The sequence below is a fragment of the Erinaceus europaeus genome, chromosome X (genome assembly GCF_950295315.1).
Source record: "Erinaceus europaeus chromosome X, mEriEur2.1, whole genome shotgun sequence".
NCBI classification, from domain to species: domain Eukaryota; kingdom Metazoa; phylum Chordata; class Mammalia; order Eulipotyphla; family Erinaceidae; genus Erinaceus; species Erinaceus europaeus.
In genome coordinates this window covers 1,053,507-1,070,840 of record NC_080185.1, presented here as the reverse complement: position 1 = coordinate 1,070,840, position 17,334 = coordinate 1,053,507, and the positions used below count along the sequence as shown (strand labels likewise).

At 51.8% G+C, this 17,334-nt stretch overlaps 1 protein-coding gene across 1 annotated transcript; it reads right to left on the bottom strand.

The window, feature by feature from the left end:
• Positions 1–4,988: 4,988 nt before the first annotated feature.
• LOC132535857 (olfactory receptor 1D2-like) lies at positions 4,989–5,927 on the bottom strand. Its single transcript, XM_060183316.1, has one exon. It carries the CDS (start codon positions 5,925–5,927, stop codon positions 4,989–4,991), a length of 939 nt encoding a protein of 312 aa, XP_060039299.1.
• Between the last annotated feature and the right edge of the window lie 11,407 nt (positions 5,928–17,334).

The following is a 17,334-nucleotide window of genomic DNA, read 5'->3' as shown; positions in this document are numbered from 1 at the left end:
GGAGGGCCGGCCAGCCTGTCTGCAGTGGCCTCTGCACGCCGGGGGGCCTCTCTGGAGCCTCCCTCCAGGAGCGCCTCTGCCTGGACCAGAGGTCTTATAGGCCCCTGGCTCAGCCCCCCCCCCCAAGATGCAGCTCACCGCTGTCCCCTCCCGAGGCCTGCCCCCCCCCCCCCCGTGCCCTGCAAGCGGAGCGCACGAGGCAGTCAGAGCCCCGGCCTTCCCTCCTCTGCCCCAGGAGACCCAAGGACCACCCACAGGTCTGGGCCCCGCCAGAAACAGCAGTCATCTCCATGGGGGCAGCTTGCGCTGCTGGCGTCAAGGCCGGTCACCCAGTCCCCACCCGGGCCCCCGGGCCAGCTCTGCCCCCCAGCTCCATCTGCTGGTCTCTGGAGCCTGCCTCCCAGCCCCGCACCCCATCCCACCCACCCATCGGGGCTGAGATGACATACACCTGTTAAGAAGCCGGCATCCCCTCATGCCATAGTCCTGCCTCTGCCCTTAGTGTCCACCAGCAATAGCACCTGGAGGCAGCAGCCCTCTGTACACTGCCCGGCAGTCTGTTCTGGGGCTGTTATGTCTGTATCTTCACATCACAAATGTGGTGGTCTGGTGAGGAGAGTGGGACTAAAACCAGGTACAGGGGTTTTTCCAGCATTTGACTGAAGATGAGTCAATATTCAGGCCATAGTAGCTTCTTTTTTATAGTATTTATTCATGAGATAGGGAGAGAGAGAGAGAAGGGAAGAGAGGAGAACAAGGAGGCGGAGAAGGAGAAGAAGGAGAAGGAATATACACAGAGAAGACTAGAGCCCTGCTCAACTCTGGCATATGTTGCTGGGGATTGAACCTGGGGTCTCAGAGCCTCAGGCGGGAAAGCAATTTGCATAGCCATTATGCTGTTTCCTCAGCCCTCATAGTAAAATTAAAATTAATTTTAAAAATCAATCTTAAAATTAATTTTCGTCTTAAAATTAATTTTCTGGGGAGTCGGGTGGTAGCGCAGCGGGTTAAGCACATGTGGTGTGAAGCCTATGGACCGGCTTAAGGATCCCGGTTCAAGCCCCCGGCTCAAGCCCCCGGCTCGCCACCTGCAGGGGAATCGCTTCACAGGCGGTGAAGCAGGTCTGCAGGTGTCTGTCTTTCTCTCCCCCTCTCTGTCTTCCCCTCCTCTCTCCATTTCTCTCTGTCCTATCCAACAACAACGACATTAATAACAACAACAATAATAACCACAACAAGGGCAACAAAAAGGAAAATAAATAAAATATTTTAAAAAATAATTTTCTCTTTGGGGGATACAGCACACTGTGGAATTTGTTCATTCCGTGGACATAAAAAGCAAAACTTTCTTTTAAAACATGACAAGTTGTGGGGCTTGGCAGTAGTACAGCAGATTAAGTGCACATGACATGAAGTGCAAGGGCCAGCGTAAGGACCCTGGTTAGAGCCCCCAGATCTCCACCTTTAAGGGGGTTGCTTCACAAGTGGTGAAGCAGGTCTGCAGGTGTCTGTCTTTCTCTCCCCCTCTCTGTCTTCCCTTCCTCTCTCCATGTCTCTCTGTCCCATCCAACAACAAACAACAGCAGCAACAACAACAATGACAATAATAGCAGCAACAAGGGCAACAAAAATGGAAAATAATAATAATTTAAAAAATCACTAGTTGGATAGAGAAGTTCCAATGTGACCTTTCTGCCCATTTCATGAATTATGGGTGGCATTATCTTCCTGTGTGTCCTTATTTTGTATTTTAGTTCATTTCATTTTGCTACCAAGGGTTCATACTTGCTTGGTTCCACCAGTCCCCAAGATTTCTCTCCCCCTCCATCCCTATCTGCATCTCTCTCTCTCTCTCTCTCCCCCCCTCCCCCTCCCTCTCCTTATTTCTCTGTGTTTAATTTTACTATCTATTTATTGAATAGAGACAGCCATAAACTGAGAGGAAGGGGGGAGATAGAGAGGAGAAAAGACGGAGAGACACCTGTAGCACTGCTTCAGCACTTGGGAAGATGTCCCCCTGCAGGTGGGGACCGGGGGCTTGAAACTGGGTCCTTGAGCATTGTGACATGTGCGCTCAGCCAGGTGCGCCGCCACCCACTCCCACTCCCCGCTCTGTGATACAGATGAGTGACAGAGAGGGAGAGAAAGTCAGAGAGAAGCCGAGGAGAGGTAGCACAGCACTGTCCCACCACCAGTGAAGCATCACTTGTACGGGCTTTTCCATGTCGTAGCCAGGAGCTCAAACCCGAGCCTCGGTGCACAGTGGGGTGCTCATCTGTTGGGTGAGCTGTCTTTGACCTCCATCTCATCCTGTATGTTAGAAGTCCCTTGTCTGTGTGTGTGTATTGGCACTCACTTCCTGGGCCTGGTTTTCTTTCTATTTTTAATTCATCTTTCACTTTCTGGTGAAGGAGGTAGGTCTGCTTTTCTATGTGCTCATCGCTATTGAGCTTTCATGGGGGAACACTGATCAGTTCCCCAGTGAAAACCCAGTAGTAGGCACTCTAGACATACACACCAGTGAAAACCCAGTAGTAGACACTGTAGACACACACACCAGTGAAAACCCAGTAGTAGGCACTGTAGACACACGCACCGGTGAAAACCCAGTAGTGGGCACTGTAGACACACGCACCAGTGAAAACCCAGTAGCAGGCACTGTAGACACACGCACCAGTGAAAACCCAGTAGCAGGCACTGTAGACACACGACCAGTGAAAACCCAGTAGCAGGCACTGTAGACACACGCACCAGTGAAAACCCAGTAGCAGGCACTGTAGACACACGCACCAGTGAAAACCCAGTAGCAGGCACTGTAGACACACGCACCAGTGAAAACCCAGTAGCAGGCACTGTAGACACACGACCAGTGAAAACCCAGTAGCAGGCACTGTAGACACACGCACCAGTGAAAACCCAGTAGCAGGCACTGTAGACACACGCACCAGTGAAAACCCAGTAGCAGGCACTGTAGACACACGCACCAGTGAAAACCCAGTAGCAGGCACTGTAGACACACGCACCAGTGAAAACCCAGTAGCAGGCACTGTAGACACACGACCAGTGAAAACCCAGTAGCAGGCACTGTAGACACACGCACCAGTGAAAACCCAGTAGCAGGCACTGTAGACACACGCACCAGTGAAAACCCAGTAGCAGGCACTGTAGACACACGCACCAGTGAAAACCCAGTAGCAGGCACTGTAGACACACGCACCAGTGAAAACCCAGTAGCAGGCACTGTAGACACACACACCAGTGAAAACCCAGTAGCAGGCACTGTAGACACACGCACCAGTGAAAACCCAGTAGTAGGCACTGTAGACACATGCACCAGTGAAAACCCAGTAGTAGGCACTGTAGACACACACACACATACACACACACACACACACACACACACACACACACACACACACAGTTTTTACCCGAGCACTGATCAGCTCTGGCTTATGATTATCGGAAGACTGAACCTGGGACTTTGGAGCCCCAGCCATGAAAGTCTCTTTGTATAGCCATTATGTTGCCTACTCCCGCCCCTCTTCATATTTTTATTAGCATTTTATGTATTTGATTTACCAGAGTACTGCTTACCTCTAATAGTGGGCCCTGGGATTGAGACTGAGGCAGGAAAGTCTTTTGCGTAAGGGTTATGCTATTTTCCCAGGTTGGGCTTGGTTTTATTCTCTTTGGACTAAATCTTGACCACCATTTACATTGACTGGTTTTAGTAGGAGTGAATGTTCAATCTCTTCTTATGTCATTTAAAAAGTATTTTATTATCTTTGCCTATTTATTGAATAGAGACAGCCTGAGATTGAGAGGGGAGGGGGAAAGGGAGACAGAGAGACACCTGCAGCACTATTCCACCACTCGTGAAGCTTTCCTCCAGTAGGTGGGGATCGGAGGGTTCAAACCTGGGTCCCTGAACATTGTAATGGGTGCTTGACCAGGTGTGCCACCACCCTGCCCCTTCTTGTGTCATTTTGAGGTCAGTACCTCCTTAGAAAATGACCTCTTTCATCAAATCTAAGATCCTTTTGCATTTGAAACACTGATTCTCCAAAGTCTTACAAGAAAGCTTCAGGGAAAGTGCGGTCTGGTCCCAATTAGAGCGCGCCCCCTTCGTGCTCTGGGACCTTTCCCTCTCTCCCTCTGTCTCTTTATCTGAAAAGTCAGCCCAGAGAAACTTCATCGTATGTCTTTTGCATCAGAATCCACTGCTGTGCCTGCTGCTCAGTCATGCTGAGGACTCTGCTGGATGGGGCGGGGGGGGGGGGCACTGCCTCTCTCACGGAGTCTCTAACTCCCCCCATGACTCACTCTCTCGCTCATGTGGTTCCTTCCCATCTGTCCAGCACAGCCAGAAGCCGAGACCCGTCCCTGTCGCCGGGCGTCAGAGCTACCTTCCTACAGCCAGCAGCTCAGTTCTCCCGGAGCACAGAGTCAAGGGAACTGTCCAGGGCCTGCACTTCACCGATGACTCGACCTCAGAAGTCACAAGGCAGCCCTGTTGCTGCATCCCATAAGTGCAAGCTGTCCCAAGGCCACCAGAGGCCAGGGTCGGGGACAAGCCTGCACCTGTCCAGAGGAGGCTGCAGTCGCCTAGGGCAGCAGACCTCTTCTCTCAGACCCCTGCAAGCCAGCCCCCCCCCAGGTGAAAGAGTGGCCCAGGCACCCAAGAGACCCCTTCTCTCAGGCCCCTGCAGAGGGGCTCCCAGCTGAGAGAGTAGCCCGCACCCAGAAGAGTGGTCGCCACGCATCTCTGTTGGATCCTGCCAAGGGATGCTGTGAGGAGTTGAGGCAGCGGGGTTGAGGGAGGTACAGGAGGCACAAGCAATGAACGGAAGGTGTGGGCCTCACAAGGCGCCCAGGCTGTCCTTTGGGGCTGGGTACACAAAGCCACTCGGGGAGCAAGGCGCCACGGCACCAGCACTGGGCCGGGGCTGGGGGCCCCTTCTTAGCACCGGACCGGACGTGGCCGCAGCTCACCATGAGCTAGGCTGCCTCCTGCTGAGGAGGCCCCGCACAGCTTCCTTCATAGCCTTGTTTCTTAGACTGTAGATGAACGGGTTGAGCATGGGAGCCACCACTGCGTAGAGCACAGTGGCCACAGAGTCTCCCACTGTGTAGGAGGATGAAGGTCGCAGATACACGCCAAACAGGGTCCCATAGAACAGCGACACTACCGCCAAGTGAGAACTGCACGTGGAAAAGGCTTTCAGCCTGCTCTGAGAGGAAGGAAGTCTTAAGATGGCTGCAAAGATGCGCGTGTAGGAGAAGGAGATGAAGAGGAAGGGGGTGACAAAGAGGAGACTCCCCAGAGTGTACACAGTCAGCTCGTTGCTGCGGATGTCTGAGCAGGAAAGCTGGAGCAGCGCGTAGAGCTCACAGAACATGTGGCGAATCCTGACGCTCGCACAGAAGGACATCCGGGCGATCAGCACGATGTGCGTCAAGGGGTAGACGTTGGTGACAACCAAAGCCACCAACAGTGAGGTGGCGCAGAATTTGGGGCTCATGACTGTGGCATAGTGAAGAGGGTGGCAGATAGCCACAAACCTGTCATAGGCCATCACTGCCAAAAGCACATTGTCCAGTTCTAGAAAGAGAATCAGAAAGTACATCTGAGCGAGGCACCCAGCAAAGGGGATGGCCGGGCTGTGGCTGTGGATGTTGAGCAGCATCTTGGGCATGGTGACAGAGGTGAAGCAGACATCGACACACGACAGGCTGGCTATGAAGAAGTACATGGGCATGTGGAGCTGGGGGGTGGAGCTAATGGCCAGGACGATGAGCAGGTTCCCCAGGACAGCGACCAGGTACATGGACAGGAACGAGATGAAGAGGAGGAGCTGGTGTTCAGGCACCTCGGACAGTCCCAGCAGGAGGAATTCTGAAGTGCCAGTGAGGTTGCCTTTTGCCATGGCGCAGGGCTCTGTAAATGGACATTAGAAGATACACGTGTCACCAAGACCAGCAGTGACCTGGACGGCATGCATGCTGGGACTCACACTGGGGCCCTCAGAATGGCTTAGTTCTTAGTCACCACAGAATGGCACAGTTCTGTGAGCAAGCTTCTCTTGCCTCCTCAGAAGGAAAGAAGAGCCAGCAGAGAAGATAAATATCTAGAAGTAAGATCTACATTAGGGTGGTCCGGGAGGTGACACAATGAATAAAACATGAGGTCCTGAGTTCAATCCCTGGCAGCACATGTACCAGAGTAATGTCTGGTTCTTTCTCTCTCTCAATCCTATCTTTCTCATTAATAAATAAATAAATAAATAAAGTATTTAAAAAAAATCTTCAGGGGTCAGGCGGTAGCACAGAGGGCTGGGTGCACATGGCACAAAGGGCAGGCAGGGACAGGCGTGAGGATCCAGGTTCAAGCCCCTGGCTCCCCACCTACAGGGGAGTCACTTCACAAGCAGTGAAGCAGGTCTGCAGGTGTCTATCTTTCTCTCCCCCTCTCTGTCTTCCCCTCCTCTCTCCATTTCTCTCCTTCCTATCCAACAATGAGCGACATCAACAACGACAGTAAAGACCACAACAAGGCTACAACAACAAGGGCAACAAAAGGGGGAAAATGGCCTCCAGGAGCAGTGGATTCATGGTGCAGGCACTGAGACCCAGCAATAACCCTGGAGGAAAAAAAAAAAAAAAGATCTACATTGGGGAGGGGATGAACTACCACAAATTGGCCCTGAGATTGGATGCCTATGGGTGCTTTTACTTCAGCCACATAGGGATCAGGCTGATGATTGCAAAGAGAAGTGTGTGCGTGTGTGTGTGTGTGCGCGTGCGCGCGCACCTGTGTATATTTTTACATATATATATATATATATATATATATATATATATATATATATACACACACACACACACACTCACACACACACAGAAAACTATGTGATGAATTCTAGAATGGCACTTTTAAAACTTGATTTATCTTCTTGATTTTTTAAAAACCTTCAATGGAGGGAGTCGGGCGGTAGTGCAGCGGGTTAAGCGCATGTGGCGCAAAGTGCCAGGACTGGCTTAAGGATCCCAGTTCGAGCCCCCGGCTCCCCACCTGCAGGGGAGTCGCTTCCCAGGCGGTGAAGCAGGTCTGCGGGTGTCTATCTTTCTCTCCCCCTCTCTGTCTTCCCCTCCTCTCTCCATTTCTCTCTGTCCTATCCAACAACAACGACATCATCATCAACAACAATAATATCTACAACAATCAAGCAACAAGGGCAACAAAAAGGAATAAATACATAAATAAATAATTTTTTAAACCTTCAATGGCACTAGGATAGAAACCTCTCCTCCCTTGACACGGCTGTCTCGCCCAAAACTCTTCCCTCAGACCACACTGCTCCAGGTCCTCTGCATTGGAACCCATAGTTTGTAATCAAACTCTTATCCACACAATCCTTCCACCTTCCAACAGAAGGAAATTCCATCTCATAGCTCTCTCGAATCGTATTAAAAGATACATTTTCATGAGAGAATTACCCTACTATGAAGGACTGACAACACACAAAAACAACATAAAGACCATTGCCTCCTATAACTATAGATTCAAAAATACTTAAGAAAACATTGGCAGACCAAACACTGCCAACATATTAAAGATGCATGTCGTGACCAAGTACGATTCACACCGGCAAGCCAAGAACAGTCCTACATGCCAGGGCCAACGCGCGTGGTGCAGCACATCGCTGAATGAAGGGAGCCACGCACTGTCCCAGCCAGAACTACTATTGTTGTGGTTTGTTGTTGTTGTTGTTGTTTGTTGTTGCCACCAGGGTTAGGGCTCAGTGCCTGGATGACACTACTGCTCCTGAGAGTCACTTTTTTCAAACAGAGGGTGAGAGACAGAAAGACATAGACAGGGAGAAAGAAACACAGAGAAAAGGGAGATACCACAGTACTGCTTCACTGCTTGTGAAGCTTCCACCCTGCAGGCTCTCTCATGTGGTGAGTTGGGACTTGAACCCGGGTCCTCGTGCATGGTGATGTGTATATTCTACTGGGTTAACCACCTGCCAGTTCCCAGCAACCATTATTATTATTTTTTTTTGCCTCCAGGGTAATTAATCACTGGGACTCATTATCAGCACTACAAATCCACAGCTCCTGCCCGCCGTCTTTTTTCGTTTTTATTGGATAGGACAGAGAGAAATTGAGAGCGGAGGGGGAGATAGAGAAGGGGAGAGAAAGACAGACACCCGCAGATCTGCTTCACTGCTTGTGACACGACCCCTCTGCAGGCCGGGAACAGGGGGTTTGAACTGGGATCCTTGTGCCTGGCATAATAACCAACAGTCTACACCAGGAGACATGTCAGAATTGGTGTACCCACAGGACACTGACCTGGAGAATCTGCTCCAGGAGACATGTCAGTATCAGGGAGACCTCATGAGACTATGTGAAGTGGGGATTCTCCACTCAGCAGACGAGGGAGGGTCAGGGAGACCACAGGAGTCTGTGTGAACTGGGGGGTCCGTACCCAGCAGACATGGGAGTATTGGGAAACCGACAGGGGTGTGTATGATCTTGGGAGTCGGCACTCCGGATATATGGGAGAAACAGGAGCCCACAGGTGTCTGTGTGAGTTTAGGAGTTTACATGCAGGAGACATGGGAGTTTCAAGGAGTCCATAGGAGCCTGTGTGAGTATAACTGTCACCACCCAGGAAACAAGGGAGTGTCATGGAGCCCAGAGGAGTCTGTGTGAGCTGGAGAGTCTGTACCCAGGAGACATGGGAGTTTCAAGGAGCCCACAGGAGTCTGTGAGCTGGGGAGTCTGCACCCAGGAGACATGGGGGTTTCAAGGAGCCCACAGCAGTATGTATGAGCTGGGGAGTCTGCACCCCGGAGACATGGGGGTTTCAAGGAGCCCACAGGAGTCTGTGTGAGCTGGAGAGTCTGTACCCAGGAGACATGGGAGTTTCAAGGAGCCCACAGGAGTCTGTGTGAGCTGGGGAGTCTGCACCCAGGAGACATGGGAGTTTCAAGGAGCCCATAGGAGTCTGTGTGAGCTGGGGAGTCTGCACCCAGGAGACATGGGAGTTTCAAGGAGCCCATAGGAGTCCGTGTGAGCTGGGGAGTCTGCACCCAGGAGATGTGGGGGTAACAAGGACCACACAGGAGCCTGTGTGAGTTCAAGAGTTGTTGGTCATCATTTCTCCTTTGGCTAATTCTGCTTCTGTTCCCCTGCATTGCTTAACGCTGAGGTCTATTTACATAATCAGTGTTACCTGAGACCCGCCCTGCCTGCAGGGCATTGATTTAATCCCCACTGCTTAGATCACCATAGGTTTTTTTTTTAATTTATTTAAGAAAGGATACATTAACAAAACCATAGGGTAGGAGGGGTACAACGCCACACAATTCCCACCGCCCAGTCTCCATATCCCACCCCCTCCCCTGATAGCTTTCCCATCCTCTATCCCTCTGGGAGCATGGACCTGGGGTCATTGAGGGTTGCAGAAGGTAGAAGGTCTGGCTTCTGTAATTGCTTCCCCGCTGAACATGGGCGTTGACTGGTCGGTCCATGCTCCCAGTCTGCCTCTCTCTTTCCCTAGTAGGGTGGGGCTCTGGGGAAGCGGAGCTCCAGGACACACGGGTGGAGATCACCATAGGTTTAATCCCCACTGGTTCACACTCTCTTTTCGCTCCGCCCCCTCTCCTAGTCACATCCTGTTTTCCACCCTACCACTTCCTTCTTGGCAAGTATAAAAGAATCTTCTTTACTGTTTAAAAACATTGGATTGCGTTCCACTCCGGGAGTCCCAGAGTCTTTCCCTCCTGCAACACTAGGTCCTGATTTCTCTGCCGCGCAGCAGCCTGGGTTGGCTCCAGTCGAGTTCTCTCCAATCCAGAGAGCAGAAACACCCTCAGGCTATCCCAAGAAAGAATCTGCAACCAGGAGACTTGGGAGTTTGAAGGAGCCCACAGGAGTCTGTGTGAGCTGGGGAGTCTGCACTCAGGAGACATGGGAGTTTCAAGGAGCCCACAGGAGTCTCTGTGAGCTGGGGAATCTGCACACAGGATACGTGGGAGATTCAAGAAACCCACAGGTGTCTGGTTGAGCTCCGGAGTCTGCATCCAGGAGACATGGGAATTTCAATAAGCCCATAGGAGTCTGTGTGAGATGGGGAGTCTGCACATAGGAGACATGGGAGTTTCAAGGAGTCCAAGGAGTCTGAGTGAGTTTAGGAGTCAGCACTCAGGAGACGTGGGAGTTTCAAGGAGCCCAAAAGAGTCTGTGTGAGTTTAACAGTCTCCACCAAGGAGACATGGGAGTTTCAAGGAGCCCACAGGAGTCTGTGTGACTTTAAGAGTCTCCACCCAGGAGACTAAGGAGTGGCAGGGAGGCCACTGGAGTCTTAGTGAGTTGGGGAGTCTGCACTCAGGAGACATGGAAGTTTCAAGGAGCCCACAGGATCTGTGTGACATTAAGAGTCTGCACCCAGGAGACAAGGGAGTGTCCTGGAGCCAACAGGAGTCTGTGTGTTCTGGGGAGTCTACATCCAGGAGACATGGGAGTTTCAAGGAGCCCACAGGAGTCTGTATGAGCAGGGGAGTCCGTACACAGGAGACATGGGAGTTTCAAGGAGCCCCCAGGATTCGTGTGTCTTTAAGAGTCTCCACCCAGGAGACAAGGGAGTGTCAAGGAACCTTCAGCAGTTTGTGTGAGCTGGGCAGTTTATACTCAGGAGACATGGGAGTTTCAAGGAGCCCATAGTAATCTGTGTGAACTGGGGAGTCTATACCCAGGAGACATGGGAGTTTCAAGGAGACCACAGGAGTCTGTGTGAGCTGGGGAGTTCACACACAGGAGACATTGGAGTTTCAAGGAGTCCACAGGAGTCTGTGTGAGCTGGGGAGTCTACACCCAGGAGACATGGGAGTTTCAAGGAGCCCACAGGAGTCTTGTGAGCTGAGGAGTCTACACCCAGGAGACATGGGAGTTTCAAGGAGCCCACAGGAGTCTGTGTGAGCTGGGGAGTCTGCACACAGGAGACAAGGGAGTTTCACGTAACCCCCAGGATCCGTGTGTCTTTAAGAGTCTCCACCCAAGAGACAAGGGAGTGTCAAGGAGCCTTCAGTAGTTTGTGTGAGCTGGGCAGTTTATACTCAGGAGACATGGGAGTTTCAAGGAGCCCATAGTAATCTGTGTGAACTGGGGAGTCTACACCAAGGAGACATGGGAGTTTCAAGGAGCCCACAGGAATCTGAGTGAGTTTAGTAGTCTGCACTCAGGAGACATGGGAGTTTCAAGGAGCCCACAGGAGTCTGTGTGAGCTGGGGAGTCAGCAAACAGGTGACATGGGAGTTTCAATAAGCCCACAGGAGTCTGTGTGTGCTGGGGCTTCAGCACGCTGGAGAAATAGGAGTTTCAAGGAGCACATAGGAGTCTGTGTGAGCTAAGGAGTTTGCACCCAGGAGACATGGGAGTTTCAAGGAGTCCACAGGAGTCTGGGTAGCGGGGGAGTCTGTTCCCGGGAGGCATGGGGGTTTCAAGGAGCCACCAGGAGTCTGAGTGATCTGGGTAGTCTACACCAAGTAAATATGGAAGTTTCAAGGAGCCCTTGGGAGTCTGTGTGAATATAGGAGTCTGTAGTCAGGAAATATCCGAGTTTCCAGGAGTCCCCAGTAACTGTGTAAGCAGCAGAGTCTGCACCCAGAGGCCATGGAATTTCAGGAGACCACCAAAATCTCTGTGAGCTGGGAAGTCTGCACCCAGCAGACATGGGAGTTTCATGGAGCCCCCAGGATTCTGTGTGAATTTAGGAGTCTGAACTCTGGAAACATAGGAGTTTCAAGGATCCAAAGGAGTCTCTGAGTTTAAGAGTATGCACCCAGGAGACATGGGAGTTTCAAGGAACCAGAGGAGTCTGTGTGAGCTGGGGAGTCTGCACCCAGGAGACATGGGAGTTTCATGGAGCCCACAGGAGTCTGTGTGAGCTGGGGAGTCTGCACTCAGGAGACATGGGAGTTTAAAGGAGCCCTCAGGATTCTGTGTGAGTTTAGGAGTATTCACCCAGGAGACATGGGAGTTTCAAGGAACCCAAAGGAGTCTGTGTGAGCTGAGGGGTCTGTATCCAGGTGACATGGGAATTTCAAGAAGCCCACAGGAGTCTGTGTGAGCTGTGGAGTCTGCACTCAGGAGACATGGGAGTTTCAAGGAGCCCACTGGAGTCTGGGTGAGCGGGGGAGTCTGCACCCAGGAGACATGGAAGTTTCAAGGAGCCCACAGGAGTTTGGGTGAGTTGGGAAGTCTGAACCCAGGAGTTATGGGAGTTTCAAGGATCATAGGGAGTCTGAGTAAGTTTAGGAGTGTGTACTCAGGTGACATGGGAGTTACAATGAGCCCACAGGCATCTGTGTGACCTGGGGAGTCTGTACTCAGGAGATATGGGAGTCTCAATGAGCCCACAGGATTCAGAGTGACTTTAAGAGTCTCCATTCAGGTAACAAGGGAGTGTCAGGGAGCCCACAGGTGTCTGTGTGAGCTCTGAGTCTGCATCCAGGAAACATGGGAGTTTCAATCAACCTCGAGAAGTCCATGTGAGCTGGGGAGTCTGTACTCAGGAGACATGGGACTTTCAAGGAGCCCACCGGAGTCTGTGTGAGCTGGGGAGTCTGCACCCAGGAGACATGGGAGTTTCAAGGAGCCCTCAGGAGTCTATGTGAGCTGGGGAGTCTACACTCAGGAGTCATGGGGGCTTCAAGGATCCCACAGGAGTCTGTGTGAGTTTAAGAATCTGTACTGAGGAGATATGGGCGTTTCAAGGAGCCTAAAGGAGTCTGTGTGAGTTGGGGAGTCTGCACCTAGGAGACATGGGAGTTTCAAGTTGCCCACAGAAGTCTGTGTGAGCTTGGGACTCTGCACCCAGGAATATGGGAGTTTCAAGGAGACCACAGGAGTCTCTGTGAGCTGGGGAGTATGTACCTAGGAGACATGGGAGTTTCAAGGAGCCAACAGTAGTCTGTGTGAGTTTATGAATCTGCACCCAGGAGACATGTAAGTTTCAAGGAGCCACAGGGGTCTGTGTAAGCTGGGGTGTCTGCATCCAGTAGACATGGGAGTTTCAAGGAACCCACAGGAGTCTAAGTGAGTTTAGCTGTCTGAACTCAGGAGACATGGGAGTTTTAAGGAGCCCTTAGGAGTCTGTGTGATTTAGGAGTCTGAAGTCAGGAGATAAGGAAGTTTCAGGGAGCCCACAGGAGTCTGTGTGAGTTTAGGGGTATGCACCAAGGAGACATGGGAGTTTCAATAAGCCCACAAGTGTCTGTGTGTGCTGGCGAGTCTGCATGCTGGAGACATGGGAGTTTCAAAGAACCCACAGGAGTCTGTGTGAGTTTAGGATGCTGCAACCACAAGACATGGGAGATTAAGGAGCCAATAGGAGTGTGAATGAGCAGGGAAGTCTGCACCCAGGAGACAAGGGATTTCCAGGGAGCCCACAGGAGTCTGATAGAGTTTAGGAGTCTGCACTCAGGAGACATGGGAGTTTCAAGGAGCCCACAGGAGTCTGTATTACCTGGGAAGTCTGCATCCTGGAGACATGGGAGTTTCAAGGAGCCCACAGTTTCTGTGTGAGCTGGGGTGTCTCTACCCTGGTGACTTGGGAGTTTCAAGGATCCCTCAGGGGTCTGTGTGTTTATGGGTCTGCACTCATTAGACATGGGAATTTCAAGGAGGTTATAGGAGTCTGTGTTTGTTTAACAGGCTCCATCCAGGAGACAAGAGAGTGTCAGGGAGCCCACAGGAGTCTGTGTGAGCTGGGGAGTCTGCACCCAGGAGACATGGGAGTTTCAAGGAGCCCACAGAAGTGTGTGAGCTGGGGAGTCCTCACCCAGGAGACATGGGAGTTTCAAGGAGCCCACCAGAGTCTTCCTGAGATGGGAAGTCTGCAATCCAGAGACATGGGCATTTCAAGGAGTCCTCAGGAGTCTGGATGAGCTGGAGTGTCTGCACCCAGGAGACATGGGAGTTTCCAGGAGCCCACAGGAGTCTGTGTGAGCTGGGGAGTCTGCACTCAGGAGTCATGGGAGTTTCAAGGAGCCCACAGGAGTCTGTGTGAGCTGGGGAGTCTGCACTCAGGAGTCATGGGAGATTCAAGGAGGACACAAAGTCTGTTTAAGTTTAGAAGTCTGAACTCAGGCGACAAGGGAGTTTCAAGGATACAACAGAAGTCTGTGTGAGTTTAGGAGTCTGAACTCAGGCGACAAGGGAGGTTCAAGGATACCGCAGAAGTCTGTGTGATTCTGGACCAAGGAGACATGGGAGTGTCAAGGAGACCACAGGTGTCAGTGTAATTCTAGGAGTCTGTAATCAGGAGACAGGGTAGTTTCAAGGAATCCACAGGAGTCTGTGTGAATTTAGGAGTCTGGACTCAAGAGAAAGGACAGTTTCAAGGATCTCACAGGAGTCTGTGTGAGTTTAAGTTTCCACCCAGGAGACAAGGGATTGTCAGGGAGCCCACAGTAGTCACTGTGAGCTGACTACTCTGCTCCCAGGGCACATGGGAGTTTCAAGGAGCCCACAGGAGTCTGTGTGAACTGGGGAGTCCACATCTAAGAGACATGGGAGTTTCAAGGAGCCCACAGGAGTCTGTGTGAGCTGGGAGTCTGCACTCAAGAGACATGCATTTTCTCAGAGCCCACAGAAGTCTCTGTGATTTTAAGGGTCTCCACCAGGAGACAAGGGAGTGTCAGGTAGCCCACTGGCATCTGTGTGAGTTGGGGAGTCTGTACCCAGGAGACATGGGAGTTCCAAGGAGCCCTCTGGAGTCTTTTTGAGTGTGGGAGTCTGCACTCAGGAGACATGGGAATTTCAGTGAACCCACTGAAATCTGTGTGAGCTGTGGAGTTTGCACTCAGGGGACTTGGGAGTTTCAAAGAGCCCACAGGAGTCTGTGTGAGTTTAGGAGTCTGCACTCAGGAGACATAGGAGTTAGACATGGGAGTTACAAGGAGTCCAAAGCAGTCTGTGTGAGTGGGGTGGCTAAACCTAGGGGACAAGGGAGCAAAAAGCAACCCGCAGGTGTCTGCGTGAGTGGTAGAGTCTGTACCCAGGAGACATGGGAGTTTCAAGGAGCCCACAGGATTCCCTGTGAGTGTAAGTGTCTTGACGCAGGAGAAAAGGGAGTTTCAGGGAGGCCAATGGAGTCTCTGTGAGCTGGGGAGTCTGCACCCAGGAGACATGGGAGTTTCAAGGAGCCCACAAAAGTCTGTGTGAGTTTAAGAGTCTGAAAGCAGGAGACATGGGAGTTGCAAGGAACCCACAGGAGTCTGTGTGAGCTGGGGAGTCTGCACTCAGGAGTCATGCGAGTTTCTAGCATCCCACCAGAGTGTGTGTGAGTTTAGGATGCTGCTACTAAGAGACATGGGAGATTAAGGAGCCCACAGGAGTGTGAATGAGCAGGGAAGCCTGCACCCAGGACACAAGAGACTTTCAGGGACCCCACAGGAATTTGATAGAGTTTAGGAGTCTGCACTCAGGAGACATGGGAGTTTCAAGGAGCCCACCCGAGACTGTGAGCTGGGGAGTCTGCATTCAGGAGACGTGGGAGTTTCAAAGAGACCACAGCATTCTGTGATTTTTTAAGAGTCTCCACCCAGGCGACAAGGTAGTTTCAGGGAGCCCCCAGGAGTCTGTGTGAGCTGGGGAGTCTGCACCCAGGAGACATGGGAGTTTCAAGGAGTCCACAAGAGTCTGTGTGAGTTTGGAGTCTGAACTCAGGTGAAACGGGAGTTTCAAGGATCTCACAGGAGTCTGTGTGAGTATAAGTCTCCACTCAGGATACAAGGGACTGTCAGGGAGCCCACAGGAGTAACTGTGAGCTGACTATTGTGCTCCCAGGGAACACAGGACTGTCAAGGAGCCCACAGGAGTCTGTGGAACTGGGGAGTACACACCCAGGAGATGTCGAAGATACAAGGAGCCCTCAGGTGTCTGTGTTCACTGGGGAATCTGCACCCAGGAGATATGGGAGTTGCAAGAAGCCCACAGGAGTCTGTGTGAGCTGGGGAGTCTACACCCAGAAGACATGGGAGTTTCAAGGAGCCCACAGGAGTCTGTGTGAGCTGGGGAGTATGCACCCAGAAGACTTGGGAGTTTCAAGGACCCCACAGGAGACTGTGTGAGCTGGGGAGTCCGCACCCAGGAGACATGGGAGTTTCAAGGAGCACACAGGAGTCTGTGTGAACTAGGCAGTTTGCACTCAGGAGTCATGTAATTTTGAAAGACCCCACAGGAGTCTGTGTGAGCTGGGGATTCTGCAACCAGGAGACATTTGAGTTTCAAGAAGCCCATGGGAGTCTGTGTGAGCTGGGGAGTCTGCACCCAGGAGACATGGGTGTTTCAAGGAGCCCACAAGAGACTGTGTGAGCTGGGGAGTCTGCACCCAGGAGACATTGGCACTTCAAGGAGCCTATAGGAGTCTGTGTGAGATGGAGTGTCTGCACCTAGGAGACATGGGCGTTTCAAGGAGCCCACAATACCTTTGTTAGTTTAAGAGTCTGAACCCAGAAGACGTGGGAGTTTCAAGTAGCCAATAGGAGAATGTGGGAGCTAGAGAGTCTGCACCCAAGAGACTTGTGTGTTTCAAGGAGTCCACAGGAGTCTATGTAAGCTGGAAGTGGAAGTGTCAAGGAGCCCACAGGTGTCTTTGTGAGCTTGGGAGTCTGCACTCAGGAGACATGGGAGTTTCAAGGAGCCCACAGGAGTCTGTGTGAGCTGGGGAGTCTGCACTCAGGAGACATGGGAGTTTCAAGGAGCCCACAGGAGTCTCTGTGAGCTGGGTAGTGTGCACTCAGGAGACATGGGAGTTTCAAGGAGCCCATAGGAGTCTGTGTGAGCTGGGGAGTCTGCACTCAGGAGCCATGGGAGTTTCAAGGATCCCACAGGAGTCTGTGTGAGATTACGAGTCTACACCTAGGAGACTTGGGAGTTTCAAAGACCCCACAGGAGTCTGGTGAGCTGGGGAGTCTACACCCAGGAGACATGGGAGTTTCAAGGAGCCTACATGAGTCTGTGTGAGCTGGGGAGTCTGTACCCAGGAGACATGGGAGTTTCAGGGAGCCCACATTAGTCTGTGTGAGCTGGGGAGTTGCACCCAGGAGACATAGGAGTTTCAAGGAGCCCACAGGAGTCTGTGTGAGCTGGAGAGTCGGCACTCAGGAGTCATGGGAGTTTCAAGGAGCCCACAGGAATCTGTGTGAGTTTAGGAGTCTGCACCTAGGAGACTTGGGAGTTTCAAAGACCCCATAGGAGTCTGTGTGAGGTGGGGAGTCTACACCCAGGAGACATGGGCGTTTCAAGGAGCCCACAGGT